This window comes from Camelus dromedarius, chromosome 24, assembly GCF_036321535.1.
Source record: "Camelus dromedarius isolate mCamDro1 chromosome 24, mCamDro1.pat, whole genome shotgun sequence".
NCBI lineage: Eukaryota > Metazoa > Chordata > Mammalia > Artiodactyla > Camelidae > Camelus > Camelus dromedarius.
The window spans coordinates 13,094,445-13,119,317 of NC_087459.1; the positions used below are offsets into that span (position 1 = coordinate 13,094,445).

The 24,873-nt window shown below is 52.8% G+C and overlaps 1 protein-coding gene across 4 annotated transcripts in view; it reads right to left on the bottom strand.

Moving 5' to 3' along the window:
• Positions 1-756: 756 nt before the first annotated feature.
• MYH11 (myosin heavy chain 11) overlaps positions 757-24,873 on the bottom strand; it is a 106,704-nt gene continuing 82,587 nt past the window's right edge. For 2 of the 4 annotated variants that reach the window (XM_031433158.2, XM_031433155.2), the window contains 20 exons: positions 23,825-23,962; positions 22,654-22,777; positions 22,134-22,305; positions 20,298-20,510; positions 18,934-19,078; positions 17,225-17,431; positions 15,684-15,788; positions 15,440-15,592; positions 14,965-15,213; positions 13,012-13,224; positions 12,444-12,656; positions 12,052-12,213; positions 11,584-11,712; positions 11,178-11,266; positions 10,643-10,766; positions 9,848-10,056; positions 8,878-8,986; positions 8,628-8,800; positions 4,459-4,497; positions 1,335-1,451 (listed from right to left, as the gene is read on the bottom strand). In XM_031433158.2, the coding sequence (XP_031289018.1) occupies positions 4,467-4,497; positions 8,628-8,800; positions 8,878-8,986; positions 9,848-10,056; positions 10,643-10,766; positions 11,178-11,266; positions 11,584-11,712; positions 12,052-12,213; positions 12,444-12,656; positions 13,012-13,224; positions 14,965-15,213; positions 15,440-15,592; positions 15,684-15,788; positions 17,225-17,431; positions 18,934-19,078; positions 20,298-20,510; positions 22,134-22,305; positions 22,654-22,777; positions 23,825-23,962 (2,958 nt within the window). In that variant the 3' untranslated portion in view covers positions 1,335-1,451; positions 4,459-4,466. Of the gene's footprint in view, positions 1,452-4,458; positions 4,498-8,627; positions 8,801-8,877; positions 8,987-9,847; positions 10,057-10,642; positions 10,767-11,177; positions 11,267-11,583; positions 11,713-12,051; positions 12,214-12,443; positions 12,657-13,011; positions 13,225-14,964; positions 15,214-15,439; positions 15,593-15,683; positions 15,789-17,224; positions 17,432-18,933; positions 19,079-20,297; positions 20,511-22,133; positions 22,306-22,653; positions 22,778-23,824; positions 23,963-24,873 lie in introns of all 4 variants that reach the window. The other 2 variants (XM_010982607.3, XM_031433154.2) reach the window with 2 other exon arrangements.

A 24,873-nucleotide genomic window follows, 5' to 3' on the forward strand; every position in this document is an offset into this window, starting at 1 on the left:
TGTTTAACCAAGTGACTAAATAATGAAAAAAAAAATCTAACTTTTAAAAAATTTCCCTCTGAGTCAGCCTCTTAGAACTGCATCTGGGACCCGCGTGTGTGCTGTGCAGGGTGTGTTAGCGCTTGGTCATTGGGTAAGTCCCGTTTCCGTATGTTCCCTCTTCTCCAAGCTGGTCACATGGTGTCGTGCCCGGAATCGTCTGTGTTGAGTGGACCCTTGCCAGGGGTCTCTGGAACACTCAGGCTGAGGAAGGAAAGGGCCCAGGCCTGGATTTTATGGCCCCCGCACCAAGGACAGTTTTTACAAGAGTGGTTTAATTAAAAAAAAAAAAAAAAGATGAAAATGTGACAGAGACCGTAATGAAGCCTAAAATATTTTTCTGGGCCTTCAGATAGAAAGTCTCTTGACCCCTGCTGGGCGAGGGAAGTTGTGTTTTAACTCAGACGAGGAAATCTTACGTTCTTTGCATTAAGTACCTACTGTTTTGATTGATAAAGATGTTCTTCCTGGTCGAGGCCCTACTTGGGTCCTGGAGCCGCCCACCTGCTTGGAGTCCCTCACACTCCCTCTGCGCTCTTCTCTCTCCTCCCGGCCAGTCGCGGGATCTCAGATGATTCACTTCACCTCCCTAGGCCTCAGTTTCCCCATTCAGTGAAGTAATAACCTTGACTTCCTAGGGTCGTCGTGGGGATTCAAGGCTGCCCGCCCCCCCGCCCCGTTCCTTTTTCTCTGTAGAAAACAGAAAAGCCGACTCCATTCTAGTGATTTATAACCTTTTATTAGTGAGGGTGTCCTGAAGTACAATCGGGGTGCATATAAAACAGTGTGACATTCCTGCTCTCAGCCGTTCGAGCAGCGTCTCCTTGTTAATTCACGTGACTACGGAAGGCACTTGGTCTCGGTGAGCAGCGTGCGTCTGACGGTGGTAACCGGGGGGAAGAGGAAGTCTCAAACCAGGGCCCACGGGACGAGGCGGGCCCATGGGAGGAAGGGCCGGGATGGGGGCCTCAGCACCCACTGTGGTGACTTTCTCCGGGTTTCACGTAAACTAAGTTGCCAGTGACTGATTACCGTGGATACATTTTTCTAAAAGTTCAAAATCTCTGCACCATTCTTGACAGAGGGAGTGGGTGTGTCTGTGTCTCCTGTTGGGTTTTTCTCATTCGGCATGTCATTCACAACTTTGATGCCCTGAAGGCAGGGTGGTGTTAATTTCATCGTGAGAGGTGGCTGTGATGTTTGGAGTCTGAAAACGGATGTAGACGGTGCTAAGCGGAGTCCACTGGGGTTTGCTTCTGTCCTGTTCTGAGCAAGTTGTTTATTCACTGGCTTTGGTTCCGTTGAAATCTGCATCGCGAGCGTCCATTTCCTCCTCGGAACCATCCGCGTTTTCAATAACTCTGCGTCCTCCAGACCTTCTAGAGGGAACGAAGGAGGTCTCGTTTCCCCGCCTGTGGGTTTTGAGAAAACACATTTCTTTAGGACAGAAATCTCCCTCGAGGTTGGAAGAGATTTTCGGACAGGGCAAAAAAAAAACAAAAACAAAAACAAAAAACAAACACACACTCAAAACAAATGAGACGCAAATATTCAGGTGGACGAGAACAAATCCTGACTAGTCTCAGGTGTGGGTACATTTATCAGCTGGAATGGGGGCAAAGTAGGTTTTTCAAAGCAGGACCGTCTGCTTAAAAAAATGTCTGGCTTGGTCACTGGCTCCTGGTCTGCTGTGGACTTCTGTTTAGAAAAGAAGGGAAGAAAGGGCAAGTGGGGGAGACGTCTCCATGGGTTCATTCCTCCCTTGTGGGCAGGTGTGAGGGGAAGTGTTATGTCTGCACCTTTTTGGCTTCAGGAGGAAAAGGGGGAGGGTTTCAGGTTTTCAGTTTGCAGAAGTTGAGAATGATCATCAAGGGCGGCCCTGAGAGGGCAGGAGGCTGCTGAGGGGACCAGAAAGCAGCTATTTGGGTAATGGCTCCGCAGAGCCCCCCACCGCTTTTGTGGAGCACAATTCTTGGAGTGAGTTCCCCCGGGGCGGGGATCTCGTCTGTTTTGGGCTCACCATGGCAGTCACCGTGCAAAGCACAGAATCGGTGCTCACTGAGTATTTGTCAGAAAAATAAGACGTTAATCCAAGGTGTATTTTAGCTCTAGCTGGTAGGACACCCTCTTCTCTCTGTCCCTACCACTCCCCCATCTCCTCTTGGCTATCCTGCTGGAGGCCCTGGTCCCCCCGAAGGGAGGCTTTGTGTAGGAGGGCGGGGCAGGCAGGAGGAGGAAGTCAGACCCGCCTGCACTTAACTGTTTGGAAGCAACGTTCACCTTCTTTTCAGTGACCACAGCAGATAATCGTGTTGGGCTCCAGCCATCTGGCCCTGTTTGACCTGCATCGGAGGACAGGTCTTAACCCCATTTTAGGAGGTCTAAGAAGTAAGCAGACTTTCTGCGACAGAAACGACCCACTTGGCCACACAAAGGCTGGACAGAAAAGCCACAAGGGTGAGCCCATCCCAGCTACTGATTCTTCAGTCAAAAGGGACAGCTCAGACAGGTAAGACCAGAGACACGAGCAAGGCCCAGAGATTCCTGATCGCCGAGAAGGGGCTTCCCAACACGAGCCTGTGGGGTCTAGGGGTGGGAGAAACCCAGGTTGGTAAAACCCACTGGGTGCAGCGGATGGTACTTCCCGGGGGGCAGCGATCAGGAATAAATACTTAAAGTTGTAGCCATTTCCACCTAAAGACTCGGGTCAGCCTCTCTCCCGTCAGAGGGAAGCTTCCTGACCTCCAGCTACTTTAGAACTAACTTTCTATCACTCACCCTCTGGAGGTGACCTTAAAAAGCCTTCACCTTTCTTTAACACCGTGTTCTCCCAGAACTTGGGACCGAGGAGTGTCGGGCATACAGGGCAGAGAGAGGAGCAGCAGCTGCCCACCCACCTCTGTCCTCCTCCAGGTTCACAGCTGGATGGGACGGCCTGGGGCTGGGAGACAGTGCCTCACCCAAGCTTCTAGGCTCCAGCCACTCCTTTTGCCTCTTGGAAGAGTCTGCACTTTCTAACTAGAAGGGTTTAATTGATAAATGCGCTCCCTTGATCTAAGAAGTAAATCGTGCCAGGGTCCCTGTAAACCCCCTGCTCAGGCACCAGTCCTGCAAGTCAGAGTGTTCAGGTTCGGGGGACACTCTTGAAGGAACTAGCTTCAAATCCTGGAGAAAGGTTGACACTGGCTGTATTTGTCACAAGGCCTGATCCTAGAGAATCTGGATTCCATTCATGGATGCAGAAACTCATCTAAGCCACTGTTGACATGACAGGAATCAGCACAAGAGTATAAGCACCTGCTGCTTTGCAAGGACTCAGTTTCCATCAGCCGGTGGGCCCTACACTCCAGCCAGCCCTAGAGTTCAGCTTATCCTGTGATCCAAACGAGCTGGCTGGAGAGCTGCTCAGAAGCTGTGTCTTAGAGGAACAACAGTCCTGCCTAAACCCCTGCCAAGACCTCCCCCAGCTTTAAGTATTTGGGTCACGACAGCAAAGCTGAGATTCTCCAAGACAGAAGACAGACACAAGACAGGGCTTGCTGGGCCTCTCAAGGAGGATGAGAGGGAAGCCAGGCCCCAGGGGGCTAACTTCACGTGTGAAGACGTTGTTAGAATCCCAGAGAAGCTGAGGCCTCTTCACCCTGTCTTGTGAAGGCCCCCATGTGCTCCGTGGGTCTTGGGTGTCCATCCCCAGCCCACGAACACATGCCTGTGAGGCCTCCGGGAAAGGCTTTGCCCGGCCCGCACTGGCCGTGGTGGCCGGCGTGGCCCACGTGCACCGAGGATGCAGTTAGCAGCTAGGCCTCGCTTAAGCCTCACGCAGCCCAGTGGTTGTGAGACATCGGGGTGAGAGCTTGTTTCCTTCGCAGATGTGTGTGAAAACCCCACCACGGGGGGCATATTGCTGGGCCTCAGTCACCATGACCCTGTGCTGTGTTAATTCTGACTTGTGAACCAGACCAGCCAGAGGGAAGCCATCCTCCAGGAAGGTACCCAGATGGTGGAGCTGTCACACCCACTCAGTGCAGTGTCTGAACCAGACGAGGGGGGACAGCACCGCCGCGTGTCCTCGCAGTGGAAGAGGGGCCTCGCACGCAGGTAAGAACCCTCTAAGTGACACAAAGCCTCTAAACTCTGAGCACGCGGTGAAAGGACACATTAGTGCCACGTCATACGCCAAAGCAGGAGGAAGGAAGAAAGGGGAAATGGGTCCAGAGATGAGGTTCCCTTGTGTCAGTCTTGGTTTTGATGAGAAACAGTTTTGAACTAAGATATCCAGGCCTTCAGATTTTGTAGGAATCTCAGAAATTTGCAAGGGCTAAAACAACGGGGTGAGGACAGACAGGGAGGGTGCGTTGGCAGAAAGGAGATGGAAACCAAGAGCCACACACATGAGCCGCGAAGCTGAAGGCATGATACCTGGTGAGTCATTGCGGAGTTTCCTGGGGGAGGGGACCTCTGAAACAGAGAGAGAGCCCCCCGTGGTTACCATCTTCCCGCTCAAGTGCGTTTTTAAATCATTAGAGGCATTTGCTTCAATTAAATAATTAAAGGCACTTTAAGTCAACCTTACGGCGGAGCACCTGAAGCCAAGAGCTATTGACGAGGCTGGCACATAGAAGGACGCCTTTTCTTTTCTCTCTCTCTCTCTCTTTCAATTAAAAAGCAAATTTCTATCCTTCAGAGCTGCTTTTAAGAACGGAAATGGTGTCCTCTCACTCGCATACCTGTCAGGAAGGTAAAGGAATCTGAGTATGCTAGTACTAAAGAGACTTGTGGGAACAGAACCCAAACAGATTCGGGCAAGGAGCCTGCAGCAGCCTCTCGCTTTATACTCTATCTTCGTGGCCTTTTACGCCCACAGTGGAGGTGGGCACCTTTGGCAGCTCACGTGGAGATGCCTGGCAACATGCGAAATGATGGATACGTTGGTCAGGCTCTTAAGAACAGCTTGTGTTGAAATTTATCTGGCTGGTGAAACTTGCTTTGTAATTCCTTGTTCGCTGAGGAGCTGGCTGGGCTTGCCAGCCTCACTCAAAGCTCCAGGGCTTGATTTTGTGTTTTTATATATCTACAAGACTCAGAGAAGGCAGAAAAGGTAGGACCTGGCTTCTACCTGCGTTTACATGTATGTTCATATTAAGTGTAAAAAAGGGGTGGTCTGATACCAGCCTGGACGGCCTCAGAAGGGTTGATTGTCTGGGGTGGAATCCAAGGGGATGGTGAATGTGGGCAGCAAGAATCATGGGTCCCAAGAAAGGGAGCAGTGACAACAGAAAGGTGAGAGAGCTGGAGAGGCTGACTGCTTCCCCGCCACGTAGACCGCCTCTGAGGAAAGGCAGTGTCCATTTAGCAGCAGAGTGAGGTCTCGGGGGTGTCTGTCGGTGGGGACACACCACCCCTCACCTTGCATAGTCAGGGGGCTCCTTCCCTAATCCCTGTCCCCTGAATCAGCTGCTATCTTCCCCCTTTCAAAAGGGCTTTGGGCTTTCCCCTTGTCCCATGCAGTGGTTCTCAGTCTGGAGTCAAGATGCCAGGTGATTTCAGAAGGTTCCTGGGCACACCATGAGTAACTGAATTGCACAATGAGAAAGGCATTCCCTTTTCAACTCTTAAAGACATCTGATTATGTCGAAGAATGTCTATTTGGTGCTGATGTCTTCCGTCATCTCCTTTTTAACTGAGAAGTAGGCCTTCAGGTCACAGTCATCAATCTGTGGCCACAATAGCTAGAACTCACTGTTGCTTTGTTTTCACTGTGTTTAATTTCGTTGTGACCTGTCGATGCAAATGACACTGGTGTAACAATACAGGGGGTGGTAAGAATCACTTGTAAGTAGATACATGTATGATTCACACAGTTAACTTCAAAGGAAACATCAAGGCAACATAAGTGTAAATGGTAAGAGGCTAAGGCAAAGTGGCAACGGTGGGATGAGAATGAGGTTGGAGAAACGTCATCTCTGACTCCGTGACTGAAGGTTGACTCTGTACCCAGCACTATCCTAGACCCTGGGGGTGAATAAGCAGACAAAACCTCTGTGCTCATGGGCTTGCAGGCCTAGACTGAGGACAGACTGTAAACGAGATAAATAAAATAAATAGCAAGTTATATGACGATGGGAGGAAGAGAGAGGAGAGCTGGAGGGAGTAAAGTTGGAAATTACAGACAGGTAGGGAAATTCTAGTAACATGGATGAGTAAACACCTGAAGGAAGGAAAGGAGGGAGCCAGCTGTGCAGGGAGCTGGGGGAAGAACAGTCCGGGCAGGGAGAGCAGCTAGTGCAAAGGCCCTGGGGCGGTGTAGGACGAGGTGGAGGTGGAGTGGTAATTTAGGGGACAGAGGGCAGAGTTCATGTAGGGCCTAGTTGAACCATTGTGAAGATGTTGCTTTGGTCTGAGTGGGATGGGAGTCAATGGAAGGACCCAAATGAAGGAAGGACACACTCCAACTTAATTTCCATTGAGCACAGACTATAAGGGGGTCAGCATGGGAGCAGAGAGGTCCAGGAGGTGGCTGAGAAAGCTGTCTAAACGGGAGGAGAGGGCAGGTGGGACCAGGGTGGCAAGAAGTGGATTCTGGGGGTACAGCATTTTTTAAGGGAAAGTTGGCCAGATTTCCCAACAGATTGGATATAAGGTGTAAGAGAGAAAAATAATGACCACAAGGCTTGTGGCTCAGGTTAGCGGCAGCTTGGAGCTGGGGTGGGCTGTGAGAAGGGCTGGTCTTGGGGTGAAGGGGCTCAGTCAGGGCTCAGGCTGGGGCATGCTGGGTGTGAGCTGCCTGTTAGGCATTGAGTGCAAGTGTCAAACAGGTCGGGGATCCCAGGATTCCAAGAGGTCTGGGCTGGCGATAGAAACTTGGACGTCACTAGCCATAGATGGGGTTCTGAAGCCACCAGACAGACTGAGATCACCTAGGGAATGAGCAGAGATGGAGATGAAGAGAGAACCAAGATGGCGCCCTGGGCAGGCAGAGGTGGGGATGGAGAGAGACCAAAAAGGTGGCCTGGGCTGTCTGACGGCCGTCAGGCTGTGAGACACGAGGTACCTGCAGAAGAGATGAAGGTAGGCAGCCAGAAAGGTGGGAAGGAAGCCAGAGGAGTGCCCAGGAAGGGCAGCGAGGAGAAGCAGTGAGCAGCAGCACGTGCTGCCGAGTCAGGCCAGGGCTGAGGACTGACCACTGGGCTACAGCTTCGTGGTAAAAGACACCAGGGAAGTGGGGTTAGGAGGCTTGTTCAGCTGACAGAATGTGCCTCAGTGAGAGAGAAGATTTGCACGGGAGGAGGGTAAGAATTTCTAGAGCAATATCCTCAAATAAACAAGAAGGGGAGCCCAACAGGGGTTGGCCTCAGTTGGCGCTGGACAGTTCAGCACAGAATTGGGAAAAGTAGATGAAACGAGCAGGGATAGAGGGAGGTGGGAGCTTGTTTATACTTAGTGAACGTTTCTGGCTTCCCGTTAAGTAGGAGGTGAGGCCATTAGCTGAGAGTGAGGATGGTGGAGACAGTAAGTTTAGGGAGGGTGAAAAGTGAGAGGATACGGGGGAGGTGGAGGTCCAGGCAGCACTAGGGGGTCAGCCTGGTGTTTCCAGGCGCAGTGGCAGCACGCCTGTTTGCTTTCCCACACCACTCTGAGCTGCAGAAGGTGGGCCGCTGGGTTTAATCTGTGTTTTAACCCAGTGAGTACAACACAGCAGGAGGGACCAGAGTGTTGAGGATGTGGGAAAGGCTGACCGTAACCACAGAGTCTCACCCGAGGGAGGATGAGCCGAGGGGCTAAAAAGACCCCAGCGGAGACACAGGAAGTGAGCCAGAGAAAGGTGATGGCAGGCAGATGGTTGATGGTCAGGCTGGGGCTGAAAGTTAACTGGGAAAGCCCAGGGAGTGGCGGGCTCTGGAGGAGAGAGAGTCAGGGACTGGAGAGGCTGGATCATCCACCTGGAGGGTGTTAGCGAGTGTGACAGGAAGTTCAGAGCTGAAACATTCAGGGAAGCAGGTGGACTGGGGGATGGGATGGAGCTCAGAGGTACAGAGGCCCCCAGTCCACCTAAGGCAGAAGGTCTTGGCTGGATGATGGCACCCCCGGGGGACATCCGGGGACATGCCACTGCATCTAGTGGGTGGAGGCCAGGGATGCAGTGCAGCATCCTACAATGCACAGGGCAGCCCACGATAAACAAAGAATTGTCCAGCTCCAAACATCAGCAGTGCTGAGAAACCATGATTGAGGGAAAGGTGGGGAAGAGAAAGTCCAGAGAAAAGGTTAAGAGAGAAGGGATTCTGCAGTTGTCGAGGATGCAGTGAAGAAAGAGTTCAGGAGATGGAGATGCTGCCTCCTCCTTCTCCTCACCAGGAGGATGGGATGTGTTGGTTGTTAGAATAGGAGGCGTGCTGCTCAGTGTGATCTGGCCCCACCCCCATCCCGCACCCGCTGGCTGGCGCCGCGTCCCCGATGCTGAGCAGGAAAGCCGCCAGGGCTCTGGGGAGAGGGAGGCTTTGCGTCGATACCCCGAGTCTCTGCGGGTGCTCCAGGCTGACCTGCGTGCCCGGCCCACGAGACGAGGCCCCCGGGGGTCGGGCCCTCACCTGAGCTTGCTCTTGAGTGCCGTCACCTCGCGGCCCATGGCCTCGTTGCTCTCCGTGGCCTCATCCAGCTCCCGCTGCAGCTTCCTGCGGTTGGCGTTGATGCGCTGAGACTCTTCCTCCGCCTCCTCCAGCTGCCTCTTGAGTTGCTTGACCCTCACGTTTCCTTTCTCGGCCTGTCAGGGAGTGACCTGGGGGTCAGGGGGGCCCCGTGGCCAGGCAGCAGGGCTGGGCGGGGCGGGGGCGCGGGTACCTGCTCCTTGTACTGCTCTGCCATCTTGCGCTCCTCCTCCACCTGCAGCAGGGCCTCCTTCAGCTTCTTGTCCTTCTGCTTCAGCGACTTGGTGGCCGCCTGTTTGTCTCTGTGCATATGGGGCGGGGAGCGGGGACGGTTCAGAGGGGGAGGGCCTCCCCTGCAGTCGGTGTGTAAACCAGACCGGCACCATACCCACCCACTGTGGGCGCTTTCCCGGAGCCCAAATCAGGGCTCATCCCTGGAATAGTATTCGTCCAGGGAAAGGAACGAAGTGCTGACACCTGCTCATCACGGGGGACCCTGAAAACATGCTCAGTGACAGGACCAGTCACCAGGGGCCTCCTGCTGTGTTGTTCCATTTTACAGAACATCCAGAATGGACCATAAAGACAGAAAGTAGATCCATGGTTGCCCCGGGCTGGGGATGGGAGAGGGTGATGGCTAAGGGTACAGGGTTTCCTCCTGAGGTGGTAACAGTGTCCTACAGTTGACTGTGATGAGTGTTGCCTATAAACTGTACACTGAGAGCCACCGAGCTGTACACTTTCAGTGGGTGAGCTGTGTGGCATGTGAGTCATCTACCAGAAGAAAAAGGCATGCAAGGACTCCAGCCCTAGCTGAGGGCCATGAATGCGCTGTGACCGCACGTATTTAAGGGAGAAGACTTCCCATGTTTGCGTGTGCTGAACAGCCTGACGTTTTGTGTCCCTGTTAATGTGACATCCTGCACACACAGGTTAGGTAAAGGGATGTGAGCTCCTGGGGAGCCTGGCTGATGTCAGTGAGGATCCAGGCAAGGGCATGCACCTTCCTGTGTTCTCACTTAGCTCTCCCAGCACAGCTGCAGCGTGGGTACCACTGAGCTCATTTCTCAGCCCAAACTGATGCCCAGAGGGGCTGGCTGACCCCCAACACCCTGCCACTCACTGGCCAGCAGGCTGTCATTGGGGTGCTGGTCCCGTCGTACCTGGCCTCCTGCTCGACCTGCTCCTCCAGTTGTGCAATCTTGGCCTCCAGTGCTGCAATGGTGGACTTGAACTTGGATTTGACTGCCCCCTCCATCTCCTGCAGCTTGCTCCGCAGCTCCTTGTTCTGCCGCTCAAGCTGCTGCCGCGCGCTCTCATTCTTCTGGGCGGTGCTGCGCTCCGTGGCCAGCTCGTTGCTGAGCTGCTCAGCCTGGAGAGGAGGGTAAGGTCACCAGGTGGAGGGCACAGGGGGCATAGAGGTGATCAACTGAGATGAACAACTTCCCCGCAGTCCCCAGCCTTTGTCCGCCTCTGTGTGAGTCCCTGGAGCTGGAGCACCCAGGAGTCCTCCCCCTCTCCTCCAGCCACCAGCTCCTTCCTAGTCATCCTTTAAGGCTCAGCTCAAGAGACAGCTCTTCCGGGCAACATCCTAGTGCCACCCGGGCTCCCTGGCTCTAGGTCACACAATGGTCCCCATCGTGGAGCTGGTGGTGCCCAGTGATGTCACTGAGTGCTCACTGTTGATAGGGGCTGGGGAAAGAGCAGGAAGGCACGCATCGTCTGCTGGAGGGAACCACCAAGTGGGGACCCTGCAGGCTGGTGCTGAGTGCTCCGAGGATAGCGAGCAGGGTGCTGGCGTGACCGGAAGAGGGGATGGGTACATGGGAGTGGACACGGCGGGTCGCTACTCCCCGTCTCCACGCTGTCATCACCCCAACCCAGGCCTGGCACACAGGAGCCTGTAAGGCATGTCCTGAACCAGGGCAGATCCAAGGCACGTGCTGCCCTGTGCCCACCTGCTGCGTGGCCTTCCGGACGCGGTCACTCATAGCCTCCATGTTGCCTTGCTCTTCCTCCAGCTCCTCCTCCAGCTGCGCGATCCGGGCCTCCAGGCGGCGTTTCTCATCCTGCAGCGTGTTCCTAAGGGGAAGGCAGCAGCTCTGGGGCCTCCAGCCGCCTCCGCCTCAGAGAACTTCCTCTCTTAAAAGAGCAACGCTGTGGAGTTTCCCTCTTTTATAACTGAGGCTCAGAGAAGCTTGTCCAGAGTCACACAGCTGGGAAGTGGGGAGTCAGCTGGGATCAGCAGAGCCAGGCCTGGGACCAGGATGAGCTCTCTCCTCCCTGATTTCCCGGATGCCTGTTCCCACCCTGCTGTTCACTGAGCTACACCCCCAAATAGGGTATGAAATCTCCATGACCCCCATCACGAGCTCAGCTGAACATTGCATCATTTTCAGCATTAAAATGGGGTCCAGGAGGCTCTCCTGTGACTGTCTCTCCTTCATCATCTGAGTCTAGGGACCATCCCCTTCCTCCCCATGTGGCTCATACCTTCCTGACACGCTGCTGGCCAGCTCTTCGGCCAGTTCCTCCTTCTCCAGGTCTGCCTGTTTGCGAGCCCTCTCGGCTGCGGCTAGATCCTGGATGGTGGGAGGCGGTGGGGAAGGAAACCTGTTGTCCGCCAGGGAAGGACTGAATCCCCTGCCCCAAGCATCCACCCTGCTCATGTCACCAGGCCCCCAGCAGTCTCCACGGCCACCCTTGACAGTGGCTCTGCCTCCTCTGAGCCCAGGGGGAGGCCTGCAGATACATCATGGAGAAAACCCCGTGTCTCTCCCTGCCCTCACTACGGGGTCCACCCATGTGGGATGCTGGACTAGGGTGCACAAGCCTGGGTGCCCAGGGCTGCTACCACAGTCTCCCCACCAGGGCTCTCAGAGCCAGGAGAAGTCTTCACCTCCTGCAACTGCATGAGCTCTGCTTCCAAGCTCTTGGCTTTCTTCTCGTTCTCTTTGGCCGTGGCAAAGATCTCCTCCCTGGAGGCACGGGCGTCTTCCAGCTCTCTCTGGAAGTCCTTCATCTGAGCCTGCGTGAGTCAACAGGAGGGACAAGCCAGGAGGTCCTTACTGAGACCTGCTGCTCAGATTGCCTTTCTGTACCAACACCTGGGATTTCCCACGTAACCACAGAGCCCTCAGCCTCAGGTGGCCAGGTGGCTGCTTGGGGGCACCATTCTAGCTGGGCTCAGCCGACCTAAGGCATGGTGACGTGACCTGAGGGCTGCGGCCAAATGCCTGATGACAGTGCCCCACCCAGGGCTGGAAACAGCCACCAAAAGCTAAATGGTGTAGAACAGGCAGCAGCGACCAAGGGAGGCCTGCTGCTGACCCGACTTCCCTCACCGCGCTCTCAGGGCATCACCCACCTGCAGTTTTCGAAGCTGCTTGATGGCTTCCTCCCTCCCCTTGATGGCCGAGTCGGCCTGCAGCTCCAGGTCTTTCAGATCCACCTCCAGCTTCTTCTTGGCCGCAGCTGCCAGGGCACGCTGCTTTCTCTCGTTTTCCAGTTCCGTCTCGTACTCGTGAAGCTGAGCGAGGAGAGGGACGTGTGCTGGGGGGCAGGACCGCCCCTCGGAGCCCTTCCCCCTGCCGCAGCCTTGACCCAGCGCCCAGGTGAGCACAACCACCTGCGAGGTGGGTTTCTCATCCCGTACTCACAGGTGAGAAATCAGAGTCTCCAGGAAGTGGCGGTGGAAGGAAGGAAGCAGGCCGCCCCATGTCCCCTTCCCCCCACCCTTCCACCCCCCAGATGGATTACCTGCCTCTGGAGCTGCCTCCTCTTTTCTTCATTCTGCTCATCCCGGGCCTGGAGATCTCGCTCGAACTGGCCCTTGAGGGCCTGCATGTTGACCTCGAGCCGCAGCTTGGCGTCCTCTGTGGCCTGCAGCTCGTCCTCTAGCTCTTCCAGCTGGGTCTTCATCTCCTCCATCTGGGTTTCCAGGGCCCTCTTGGACTTCTCCAGCTCATGGACCTTGTTTACATGAGGGTTGACTTTGTGAGGATGGCCCAGCCACCCCAGTGACAGGCAGTTCATCAAGGTCAAGGAGATGGCTTTTGCCACCCACAGGATGTGTGACCAGGAGTCCAGACCAGAGCCTTCCTCAGAACCTTGACTCAGATCCCCACCCCACCTGCCCCACACCAAGTGCTGTTGGCAGCCAGGCTCTGTCTTTGCACCAGCCTGAGGGTGCCTTCAGTTCCTGATGGTTGCTTATCGTGAAAAAGGCACAGAGCCAACCACCCCCTCCCCGACCATGGACTGAAAAACAGCAGAGAGGGCGGGTGGGGGAAACCTGGACAAGCAGAGACGAAGAAGAGCGACTTACGTTCTTGCCCACATCATCCTTGGAGCTAACCAGATCCTCCATCTCGGCTTTGAGCATCTTGTTGGTCCTCTCGAGTTCCTCTTTGGCTTCCAAGGCCTCCTCCAGGGCCCGCGCCAGGGACAAGGCCTTGGTTTCCTTCTCCCTGGCTTCCGCCTCGGCTCTGTCCCTTTCATCCGCATATTTGGAAGAGATGGTTTTCTCCTCGGCTAACAACTGCAACACAGCAGAAGACCCAGAGGTGAGCTCTAGGCCTGCCCGAGGGTTGGCTGCATTTAACTGCAAACACGGGGAAGGAGCCACTGAATGCATCCTGGTGCAGGTGGAAGTAAGTCTGTGGAAACAGTTTACAATAGTCCTCACCAACTTCTAGGTCACCCTAATGCAGAGCCAGCATCTGCTGCATCTTTGTGCTTTGAAATCACTAACGTTGGTTAGAACGTACTGCGACTGAGATCAGAGTGACATTTAATCCTGCCAGAGGCCAGTTATTCCTCTGTTGTTTCACGGCCACAGTAGCTCCCTCACAGAAGTGCCCTATGAGTGCGGTAGGCGTTAATCTCATCTTCAGAGAGACAAAGTATATGTGGTCACATCCAAAACCCAGACGGCCTGAATTCAGCAAAGACAGGTAAATAACAGGGACTCCCAGACAGCAGTCAACACACTCTCCACTGGATGTGACAGGAAAAGAAAAAAGCAACGTCAGGCCCTCGACCAGATAATGAAGCAGCAGATTAGGAGCAGTGAGGACAAGCCTCCAGCGCAGAGGAGGGATGGGTGACGGAAGCCCGGCACTGAGTCCAGTCCGGGAGGGGCACTGAGCCCCCACACCCCAGGCATTGGGCCTCAGAGTACAATCCCAAAATTGATTTTTGGAATAAATCCCAAGTCACTTGTTTTGTTTTTTTTAAGGGCGTTACCGGAGATTGAACCCAGGCCTCTTGCATGCTAAGCACATGCTCTACCACTGAGCTATGTCCTCCCCTACCTGAGTCACTTGTAAACCAAATCATATTTATTAAATCTGAGTAAATACCTGAAAAGTTGGTATTTAGAGGAGTCTGGGTCATACAGGTGTATGTATTTATCAGAACTCAGTGAGTGTACACTTAAAATGTATGCATTTCATTGTAGGGAATTTTACCTCAAAGGGAGAAAAATTATTTTTAAAAATGAATGCAGGGGGAGGGTACAGCTCAGTGGTAGAGCACATGCTTAGCATGCATGAGGTCCTGGGTTCAATCTCCAGTACCTCCATTTAATAAATAAATAAGCTAATTGTCCCCTCTCCCCCCGAAAAGTTCAAAGAATGAAATCTATATAAAAAAATTTTAATGAACCGTAGTTAATGTGCAATGCTGAGGGATCAAGGGGCAAGTGAGCAGATGTCTAATTTGCTTTGGAATGCATCCAAAAGGTGAGATGCAGGTGACAGGGACAGTTCACCCTTACAAATAAATGTGTGATAAAGTCTGTATGGTGCAATGTTCGTGATCGAACCCAGGTGATGGGGATACAGGTGTTCCCTGTACAAGGCATTCAGCTTTGCTGTGGGCTCAAAATTCTTTGTAACAAAATGTTAGGGGAAAATGGTATTCAAAGGGTAGACGCTAAATGGAATTCTCAGTAGGCACTCAATAAATGCTTGTTAAGTGAATGAAATTAATAAGCCTTGTTTCTGATCTGGGCTAGAAAGCACTGCATGACTGGGTTTCTGGATGGTCCTCGGGGTGGTGGGACCTGGAAGGTCACAGCTGTCGAGGCCCTGCCGCGCTCCCCATTCTGACCCAGGAGCCCTCCTGTCTCACCCAAAGCAGGCCAGCCCTCCATCGCCCCCCGCTGGAGCAGGGAGGGGATGCTGACCCACAGCAGCCACACCGGCTGCTTTGCAGACCCACCCCCCGCGCCCCAGTCAGTGTCTGTGAACTGAGCGGAGGGCCCCCCAGCCCCTACCTGATCAAACTTCTTCTGCTTCTTTTCCAGGTTGGACACCAGTTGCCGCTGGTTGTCCAAATCGACGACCAGGTCGTCCAGCTCCTGCTGAAGCCTGTTCTTGGTCTTTTCCAGTTTGTCATAAGCAGCTGCCTTCTCTTCGTACTGCTGGGTGAGGCCCTCGATTTCCTTCTGGAACCTCTTCTTGCCCTCTTCCAGGGATTCCACAGTGCTGGCAAAGTCCTGCAGCTTCTTCTTCGAATCGGAGAGCTGAAATGGCAGTGTCCAGGGTGGGGTGAGAGGAGGGCGGTGAGGGAGTCCCATCCCTACCCCCTGCACCCTGAGAATCACTCTCCTGAAGGTTGAAGAAATGCAACATCAGGGGAAGCCGGCGAGCCAAGCACACTGGCGCCAGCGCTCACCCGTCATCACACCAGAGCCCCCAGGCTACCCTTAAGGGCTCAGGCCCAGAGAAGCGAGGACACGCAGCCAGCACCTGGATATTCAGAGTTGAGATGTGGCGCTCCAGGTTCTGCTTGGCCTCCATCTCCTCATCCAGCTGGTCCTGCAGGCTGTTCCTCTCATCCTCCAGCTGGCGCAGCTTGGTGGACACGTTGAGCTTCTGCCGGGTTTCTTCCTGCAGCAGCTCCTACGAAAAGGACACGCGCGGAAGTCCCAGGGACCCACCCCCAAGAAGGTCGTACCCCAGGTGCCACTCGATGACATGGCATGATACCCACCTGGGTGTCCTGGAGCTGGGACCCCAGGGACGCCACGTCCTTGGCCAGCTTGATGGCCTTCCCCTCCGCCTCGTTGAGCATCCCCGTGACACTCTCCACTTCATTCTGAGGGTGCCGAGAGACTGCCGTTAGTCGGGACCTCTAGAACAGGACCCTCGTTAAGTAGGAAGAGCCCTTTTAACTCATATGACGGGCCTTGGGGTATCCACTGATTGAGAAGTATCCCTGAGCTAGAGGGCTGGGTCACAGTCACTCAAGTTGCAAATCCTGGCTGTAAACTCTGCTTCTAAGACCCGGTTAGAGCCCTAGGCTCTATTGACTGGGCCCTGATCCCTCCCGAGGTGGGGAGATGAAGCAGCAGGTCTGAGGGTCCAGACACTGAGAGATGGTCCAGACATATCTGCCTCTAAAGCTAGAGAAGAGGTTGCAGGTGTTACCTCCACTTCCAAGGGCCCCACCCCTACCACCCCTCTTCCTCACCCCTACTCTTCGCCCTTTCACTGACCCTTATGGCAAAACCGAAGACTCAGACACTAAAGGTAAAAGCCCTCTGCCTTTCTCTGCCTTTTACTGCAGGCCCTGGTATCTCTGAGCAATTCCTTCTGGAGATACTAGCTCACCATCCGTGCTCACTTCCCATTTACAATGAGGATATCAATGATCGTGACCCCACTCCTCCGGGACATTGCTTGTACTGGGATAGCAAAACCCCTGCGCTCACCTGGATGTGAGAAATTCATACTTAATGCTTCCCTGTCCCTCATCCCAGGCTGTAAACACATTAAATATTTATCAAAAATATTCCGTGAAAGGAAAGACACATTTGGCTATTCAAAGCTAATTAAAACCAAAGACAAACAGGCCACATCATTCTTCAGCTTAAAACCCATCAGTGGTTTCCCATCACTCAGAGTAGAGACCAGAAATAGGGCCTTGAAGGCCCTCTGTCCTCTGGCCATAACCTACCTCCCCAGTCCCATTTTGTGCCACACTTCCCTTCCCAACTTGACGCTGTAGCTCTGCTTGCCTTACATGATCGCTTCTAATTTCCCACATACCACTGAGCCTTTGCACATGCTGTTCCCTCTGCCTGTAAGTAGATAGACTTCTACTTATCTGTCAGACTACATGTCCATCTTAGGAAAGCCTTTCCTGATTCCTCCTCCTGCAGGCCAGGCCCCCATATATTTACATTTATTGGATTAGCCTCCCCTTTCCAGCATCATTTGACATTCATTTGTGTGGTTATTAATGTCTTTCTCTCCCCTAGGCTGGAGTCTTCCTAGGGCAGGCACAGGGTCTGTCTTCTTCCTTACATTGTATCTCAGGATTAAACACAGTGCCTGGCATACAGCAGGCATTCAAATACTCATTGAATGAACAGATGAGGGTTTTGAAATATTAAATTGAACAGGGCAACCATCTCATCTCCCCGTGGAATGTAACTAGAGGAAACAGACTGGCTCTGCAGCGCAAGAGGCTTCGGTTGGCTGGAGGAGCTCCGTCCCTCCCAGGGTCGGTCCCAGCGACACCCGCCTCACCTGCAGCTTGTGGACCTTGTCGTTGAGCTCAGCCCGGGCCCGCTCCCCGTCGCTGCACTTGGACTGCAGCTCCTGCAGCTGCACCTCCAGCTTCTTCTTCTTGTGCTCCACCTCCTGCTTGGCCTGGCTCAGGACCCGCAGCTCCCCGGACAGGTCCGCATTCTCCTTCTCCAGCGTCTGCTTGTTCTTTTCCAGGTTGGCCTTGGCCTGGCCAGAGAAACAGGGGGGAGGGAAGAAGGCATTATAGCTGTGGCTGGGAGAGCGTTTTAAGATACGGACCTACGTTGTTGGGGAGTCTTCCTCTTTCCTTTCCCTCCCTCGGGGTAGGTCTGGGGACCTGTGCTCCCCACCTCAGGGAAGGGACACATAATCACCAGTGAGACTTTTTGGATTCTGTTTTCTGAAAGCTCAGAAGTTACAAACTGGCATCCCCTGGGCTACAGCCAACCTGCCATCATGTTCTGTTTGATCCATGCAGTGCCTTCTAACACTTTAATAAAGAAACATCACATAAAAATCTGGATTCCCAGGCTTCTTTTTTAGAAAATCTCATGTTCCATATCAAGACTGGGTGGTGGTTACCCTAATGAATACATTTGTCAAAATTCATTGACCTATACACTGAAAATTGCTGAATTTTACTGCATGCACCTCAATAATTCTGACTTTCAAAAAACAAACTAAAGATCTGGAAACAGGGGTCTTTCCCTCCTCCAAGGCAACAATCAGCTGGACCTGCGTAGCAGCTGGCCCTGTAAATGGGGCAGTCAGGCTCCACTTGGCCCCAGTCACCACCACTCCCTACTGCCCATCACATTAATCATCAAATGTACACTGCTCTTTCTGTGAAAGTTAAGAGGAAGTTATTTTACCTAACCAGCTACTGTAGGCACGTGTGTTTCCCTAAGAAAAAAACCATGTTTTGGGAAAAAGCATGCAAAAGGAGGAGGCTTCTCCCAGGGCTGTAGGGAGGCAGAAACAAGCAAGAGAGAAGCGTGTGGGTCCCAAGAGCAGAGGAAACAGCATTCGGCTCCTCCTCAGCCCCCAGGAAGGTGCTGTGCAGTGCCCAGGCAGCCTCAGATGCCATTCCTCTGTCCCAGGCATGACTAAGCACTGCTGGGACCTCGGACAGGGACAAAGTGCCTCTTAGGGTAGCAGTGCATGCGGATAAGCAAGGACCCTGGGGGACCTCATGGGATCTGGACTCCCCTAAACCCTTTTTTCCAGAACAGTGACAAAACTACCCATGTGTAAAGGAAGCCAAGGTAGGAATGATGTCACCAGTTTTCCCCAACAATCTGAAAAGTGCTCAGAGGTAAAACACAGACAGCCCTCCTTTTCAGTGCTCCTGAGATGGTGGGCCGGCCTTCCCAGCCCGCTCCTGCTTTGCGCAGGTCAGAAACGGATGCTGTCAGCTGGTGGTGCGAGCAGCTCTTTCCAAAGAAAGACTGACTAGCTGTGTGACCTCTAGGTGCTCTGGACCTCAGTTTCTTCGTGTGTAAAATGGGCTTGTCCCTATCCCATAGGGTGGTTGTAAAGATGACTCGACAGTGTGCAGTAAGCACTTAATAAATGCAGGCTGCCATCACTCCTTAGAGACATTATAGCTCGTAATTGGTCTTAGTAAGGTCCCTGATATGTAGTTCTTTGAAGCTGTTGACATATTGCTCTTTTTATTTTGTTATCACAAAAAAGGCGTTGCAACTCACCCTCTTGAACTGCTCCAGCTGCTCAGTGAGCTCCTCCACAACCTGTGTGTGCTTCTGCCTCATCTCCTGCACCTGGGCCTCATGGGACCGCGTCTCCTCGTCCAGGGCCTTCTTCAGCATCGTCACCTCCTGCTCCCTCTTGGCTCTGGGTGGGAAGAGCACAGTAGGTGGCAGCAGGGGGAGACGGCAGTTCACCTCAGACAGTGCTGCACAGAGAACGAGAGCTTTCCCAGGACCCTGAAGTCTCCATCACCACCCCCTCCCTGGCTGTGTGTTCTCGGTGAGTGACCTACCCTCCCTGGACCTGGAATCTCCTCAGCTGCAAAACGAGGAGCATTGCTACCTGTCCAGAATCTCCCAGGACCAGCAAACAAATACACAAAATCCAACAAATGATAATGGAAGGTTTGCAAAGCGAATTGCAAAATTTTCTGCACATATGAACGTTAGCTCTTATTTGCCGAGCATGCACTATATGCCAGGCCCTGGCCTAAGTTCTGGGTATATACCATCTCATATAAATATTCAGAGCGACCCTAAGAGGCAAGTATATTGTTATTTCCATTTTACAGATGAGAAAACGAAGGCTAAGAAAGAGTAAGCAGCTTGCCCAAGGTGTTAAAACCATTGTGTGACAGAGCAAGAATTTGAACCCAGATAGTCTGACTCAGAGCCCCTGCACTGGGCCAGAGGGAAGGGAGCAGGATACTGTGCTGGCTTCTAGGCCCAGGTAAGTGATACAGCCGAAACCCGAAATGTGGGAAATAAATTCCAATGCTAGCACAGTACTTGACACAGGGCGCTCTCAAAATACATTGGTGTATTTGTTGAATGAATAAATGACCTATTTCACTAAAGGCAGCATTCATTATCTGGCAGGAGACCCATTTTTTTGTGGTGGGTTTTGTTTTGGTTTGGGTTTTTGGTTGCTATTGTCTGTCCACCAGCCAGCAGTGACTCTCCAATCAAAGAGCCATCTGTTCAATATTATTTTAAAAATTTAACACAAGTTATTCACACACAATTGGAGACTGGATGTTGGGGATTTACTTATTATGCACACTAAGTACACACAGGAAAAAGTCAGGAATGAAATTCCCCAGAATGTCAACTGTGGTGGGACTGCGGGTGATGTTTTTAGTATCTAACTCTATAGTTTCCAAATCATTTTTATTGAATATGTCCTCCTGTTATGATGCAAAATAAGATTGAAAATAAACACGCTTCTATGAGTTAAAGCCAAACGCAATCAGGACAGTACATGTCGGGCCTGAAGAACCCTGTGACTCAGGATTTGCTCAGGTTTGCTCCTTCTCCACCATCCATCCCTTCGGTGCGGCGGGACAGCAGGGCCACCCTCTCACCTGAGCTCCTGTTGGGTGGCCGTGCTGTCCAGCGTGTCCTCCAGCTCTGTCTTCAGCGCCTCCAGCTCCTCCCCCAGGTCCCGTTTCTGCTTCTCAGCCTTGTTCCTCGCGGCCCGTTCTGAGTCCAAGTCCTCCTGGAGGTCGGAGATGTGACCCTCCAGCTCGCGAATCTTCTTCAGGGCGTTGTTCTTCTGAGCGATCTCATCGTCAAGCCTGCCAGAGACAGGTCGCTAGAATTAAGACCCTGGGGTCCCGGGCCCCCTACAGTGCATCCCGCAATGTGGCCAAAACTGGTTTTCTGGAACCAGCCATTTGTGTTCCATAGATGTGAAAACATGTTCAACTGTGTCCCAAGACACATGGCAGACTCCTTGCTAGGCTGGACTGCTTGGAGATTTATGTAGGACGCGAGTTCCAAGGTCTGATGTAAAAAAGCAAGACATGTTGCACAGGCATGTAAGTGTGTGTATGTGTGAGAAAGAGAGAGGCAGAGACAGAGAGAGGCAGAGACAGAGAGACACAATGCAAGGCACTGGTCCTAGACTAGCAGAGTGCCTTGTCCACAGTAGGAGCCTAATAGATGCTTTCTGAATGCTAGACAATCATTCTTCCCTGGCAACTACTGGTTCATTCCTTCTTCAGTTTGCTCAGTGTCTTGAGTTCTGTTGCATGCAAAGCGTTTGGCCAGACACTGCTTGGGGGGATGTTAAAACCAGGGGAGGGAGTGACTGTGGGTCAGAGTGGATGGGGGAGGCACTGCCTGAATGTCACGGAAGGGAGCTCCCTCCTGACCATGGTGGGGCTGCCTCCGGTTTTGTCCACAATGGATGGAAAGGGATTGGTATGAGGGACGGTACAAGGTGGAACTCTGCAGGGTGAGGCAAGGCCGGCTCTTATATTTACTGTACTTGTGAATGGGCAGCAGCAAGGGAGGAAGCTAAGCGGTTAGGTTAGGGTCAGACTGTGGAGGGCGGGTGGCTGTGAGGGCCAGGCTGAGGAACCTGGCTTTTCCTGCACAAGCCAGCAAAGTTTTCTGAGCACGTTCACAACTTGAGTGATGTCTTTGGTCCATCACCTGAGCACTGGCATGTGGCACAAATGGGCTGAGAGAGCTGGCCAGGAGATCAATCAGGAAGCGAATCCCAGCTCTACCTCTTAAAAGCCGGGTGACTGTCACTGTCCCTTTGCCTCCCACCTCAGTGAGTGGAGGTAACAGCAGACACCTGGCCAGGTGTCTGCAAAGATACTGCTTGAAGAGAGCTTAGCATACGGTGAGCAAGTAAATAACCATTAGTTGCTGTTGCAGTAGCCCCAGGGGGAGGCCCTTAGAGTGAGCCCAGCTAAGAGCTGGGAGAAGAAGGGCACAGAGGAACAGGTGTGGGGCACATCTCACAGGACGGCCCGAATCCGAGGGCTGCTGCACACTGTGCAGGGAAGAGAAGTGGGCAGACACTAGGGAGGAGACTGGCATTCACAAAAAGAGGGACCTTAGACAGAGGGGGCGGGGATAGGAGGGACCTCCCAGCCTCAGACACATGGTGTTTAATATGCTAATGGAACTAACTCTGTGTGCAACCAGGAATCCGGAACCAGGGTATAGACAACAAAGGCTGGGCACCCAAGAGGCAGACATGCTGGGAGCAGGGGAGCAGAGAGGATGAGTTTGGAGGGAAGAAAAGAAAATCAAAGCAGAGGTTCTGGAGGTGCCAGCAGGCCAGGCCACCTCGCAGGAGATGGAGGCCTGCCTGGAGGAGGAGGAAGACTGGGGTCCCCCTGCCCATCAGCAGGGACCCTCGGGGCATGTGAACACACAGGACAGGCCTTGCCCGCCTCTACCTGCTCAGGGCCGCCTGCAGCTCCTCCTCCTTCTTGGCCAGCTGCATCTTGAGCTCGGCGATCTGTGCCTGCAGCTCTGCGATCTGCTCGTGTAAGTCGCTGGCCTCACCGTCCATCTTCCGTTTCAGCTTCTCCAGCTCCTGCCGGCTCTTCTCCTCCTTCTTCAGCCGCACTACGACAAAGCCAGGGCCCTTCAGGAGGTGGACACTACCAGAAAGAGCCCTGGAGGACCAGCCTTTCCCTCAGGCATTTCACACAAGGAAATTCACAAACATGAAACTCACACACACACACATACACACTCGCTGGTAACTGACCCGCTCACGCCACTGTCTTGTGGAAGGAAAGTCAGTCCTGGTGACAGGCACCTTCTAGAATTAATGTGTGTGTTCACCAAGGATGAGTGGCAGCCTGGACAGGGTTGGCCCTCTCTTGCAATAACCTGCTGTTTTTAAATTTCCTCTCTGATTTTCCCAGTTTTAAAATATCCACTCAAAGTCTCCCTGGGTAGCCGTTCTACCTTCCAGTTCTGAAATCATAGATTCGTGCTTGTTTTTCAGCTTCGTAAGATTTTTGGCTTTTTCTTCCTCTTCTGCAAGATTTGTTGTTAAGTCACTAATCCTCTCTTCAAGAAGTTTTCGCTCCTTTATGGGGGGAAAGAAAAAGAAATATTGTTCGTTTTTTCCTTTTCTTCAGGTTCTACATTTCACTGTTAGTAATTTCCAAATCAACAGTTGAAAGGAAAACCCATATTATTCCCATTTAAATGGGAAAAGAGAAGTTTCTTAACAATAATAATCCCCAAAGATTGGCCACTCCCCACCTCTGGCATTCATGTCCCAGGCCCTCTTTCCTACACACAGGCTGGCTCCTCCGCACCTCGGGGCTCTTGCACAGATGGGACTATCTGCCTGGGATGTGCCTCCACCCCATCTCCCTTTAACTGCCCCTCACTCTTCAGGTTCCACTTAAATGTCACTTCCTCCAGGAAGCCTTCTGTGAATCCCCCACCTCCATCCCCTAGTGCTCTGCTCTTAAAAGATGGTGAACACCTCCTTCAGAACCCTGATCACAATGGCAATTAATGGTTGTGTGTATGATTTCCTACTTGCTTTTTCACTAGAATATAAGCCCCAAGAGGACACTGTCCTCCTCAGACACAGGGCCTGGCTCACAGTCGGTGCACAGCTGACATCCAGCTCAAAGGACTAAAGGTAGCCTGCCCTCACTGGGGCTGCTTAGAGGTTACTGACTAGGGTGACCTACTCATTCTGGTTTGCACTGGGATTTTTCTGGTTTGGGGGCTGAAAGTCCCACATCCCAGAAATCCCTCAGTCCCAAGACAGCTGGTCCCCCTATTGCTAAGTGAAAGTGGTCTGTGAGAATGTGGGAGTGACCCCTGAATCTCAGGCACCTAGCCTGCCTGCCTTTGCACAACTTGGGGGTTCCATTGGTCATGGTGTTTATGAGATTTGCTCTGTGGCAGCCCTGGTGCTGGTGGGACCACCAGGGACCCTCTCCACGGCACACCTGCATCCAGACAGCAGTCACGAGGCCACCACATTAATGCCAGAGGTAACCATTTGCTCAGCCTTCGGTACCTTGTATCTGGCTAAAAAAAGGGAAAGTATCTGGAGTCCTCAGCCCTGATGAGCCTGCCATTTTAACAAAGGTGTTCAACCCCCGCTCACTTTTGACAGTTTATTGTTCTGATCGTCCATGACCAGGATATCATCCTCCAGTTTCTTGATCTTGGCCTCAGCCGTGACCTTCTCAAGTTGTAGCTTTTGCCTTGCAGCTTCCTCTTCCTCCAGCTGTTCTTCCAGGTCCTTTTGTGGGAGGAAGGAAAAGAATCACAGCCTTCCTTAAAACAAAGTCACTCTCCTGGAGCTCTGGGGACCAACTGATCCAGAGGCAGGACCTGATGTCCCCCAGGGCTCTGCAATCTCCTTTCATTGGAAATAAAAGGTTTGAGTGAGCCACTTTGCTTCAGGGAACCTCAGTCTCCTTATCTGTTAAATGGGGACAGTAGATACCATGGTGGTTTTAAAATATGTCCACAAGTTCTTTGATATTCGTCCCTGCAAGAGGTGGAGCCTAATTCTTCTCCCTTTGAGTGTCAGCCAGACTTAGTGTCTTGCTCCTAACAAATAAAATCAAGAGGAAGTGATGGAGTGTAAGTCAGACATCAGGCTGTAAAAGGCATTGGGCGTTCTCCCCTGTTCTCTCTCTTGATTCACTCCATCCAGGGGAAGCCAGCCACCATGCTGTGAGGGCACTCAAGCAGCCCCATGGAGAAGCCCACAGAGTGAGGAACTGAGGAGGCCTCCTGCCAACAGCCATGTGAGTGAGCCACTGGGACATGGGTGCTCCAGCCCCAGTCAAGCCTTCAGATAACTGCAGCCCCAGCCGACATTCTGACTGTGACATTCTGAGAGGCTCTAAGCCAGAACCACCCAGCTAAGCCACTCTCAAATGCATAACTGTGTGAGATAAATGTTTATTATTCCAAGCTGCTAAGTCCTGGGGTGCTCTGTTCTGCAACAATGGCTTACTAACTCAATTACGCCTCACACAGGGTTGCTATTGTGAGAAAAGGTATTTGCACATGAAAGGCAGGGCAGGAGAATAGAGTGGGCAGATGGCCATTCCTCTCCAAGCCTTAGTCTCTTTCTCTGTCTGGTGGGAACACATATCATCAGATGCACCTCACAGGCCAGCTGTGAGGGCCAAATGATTT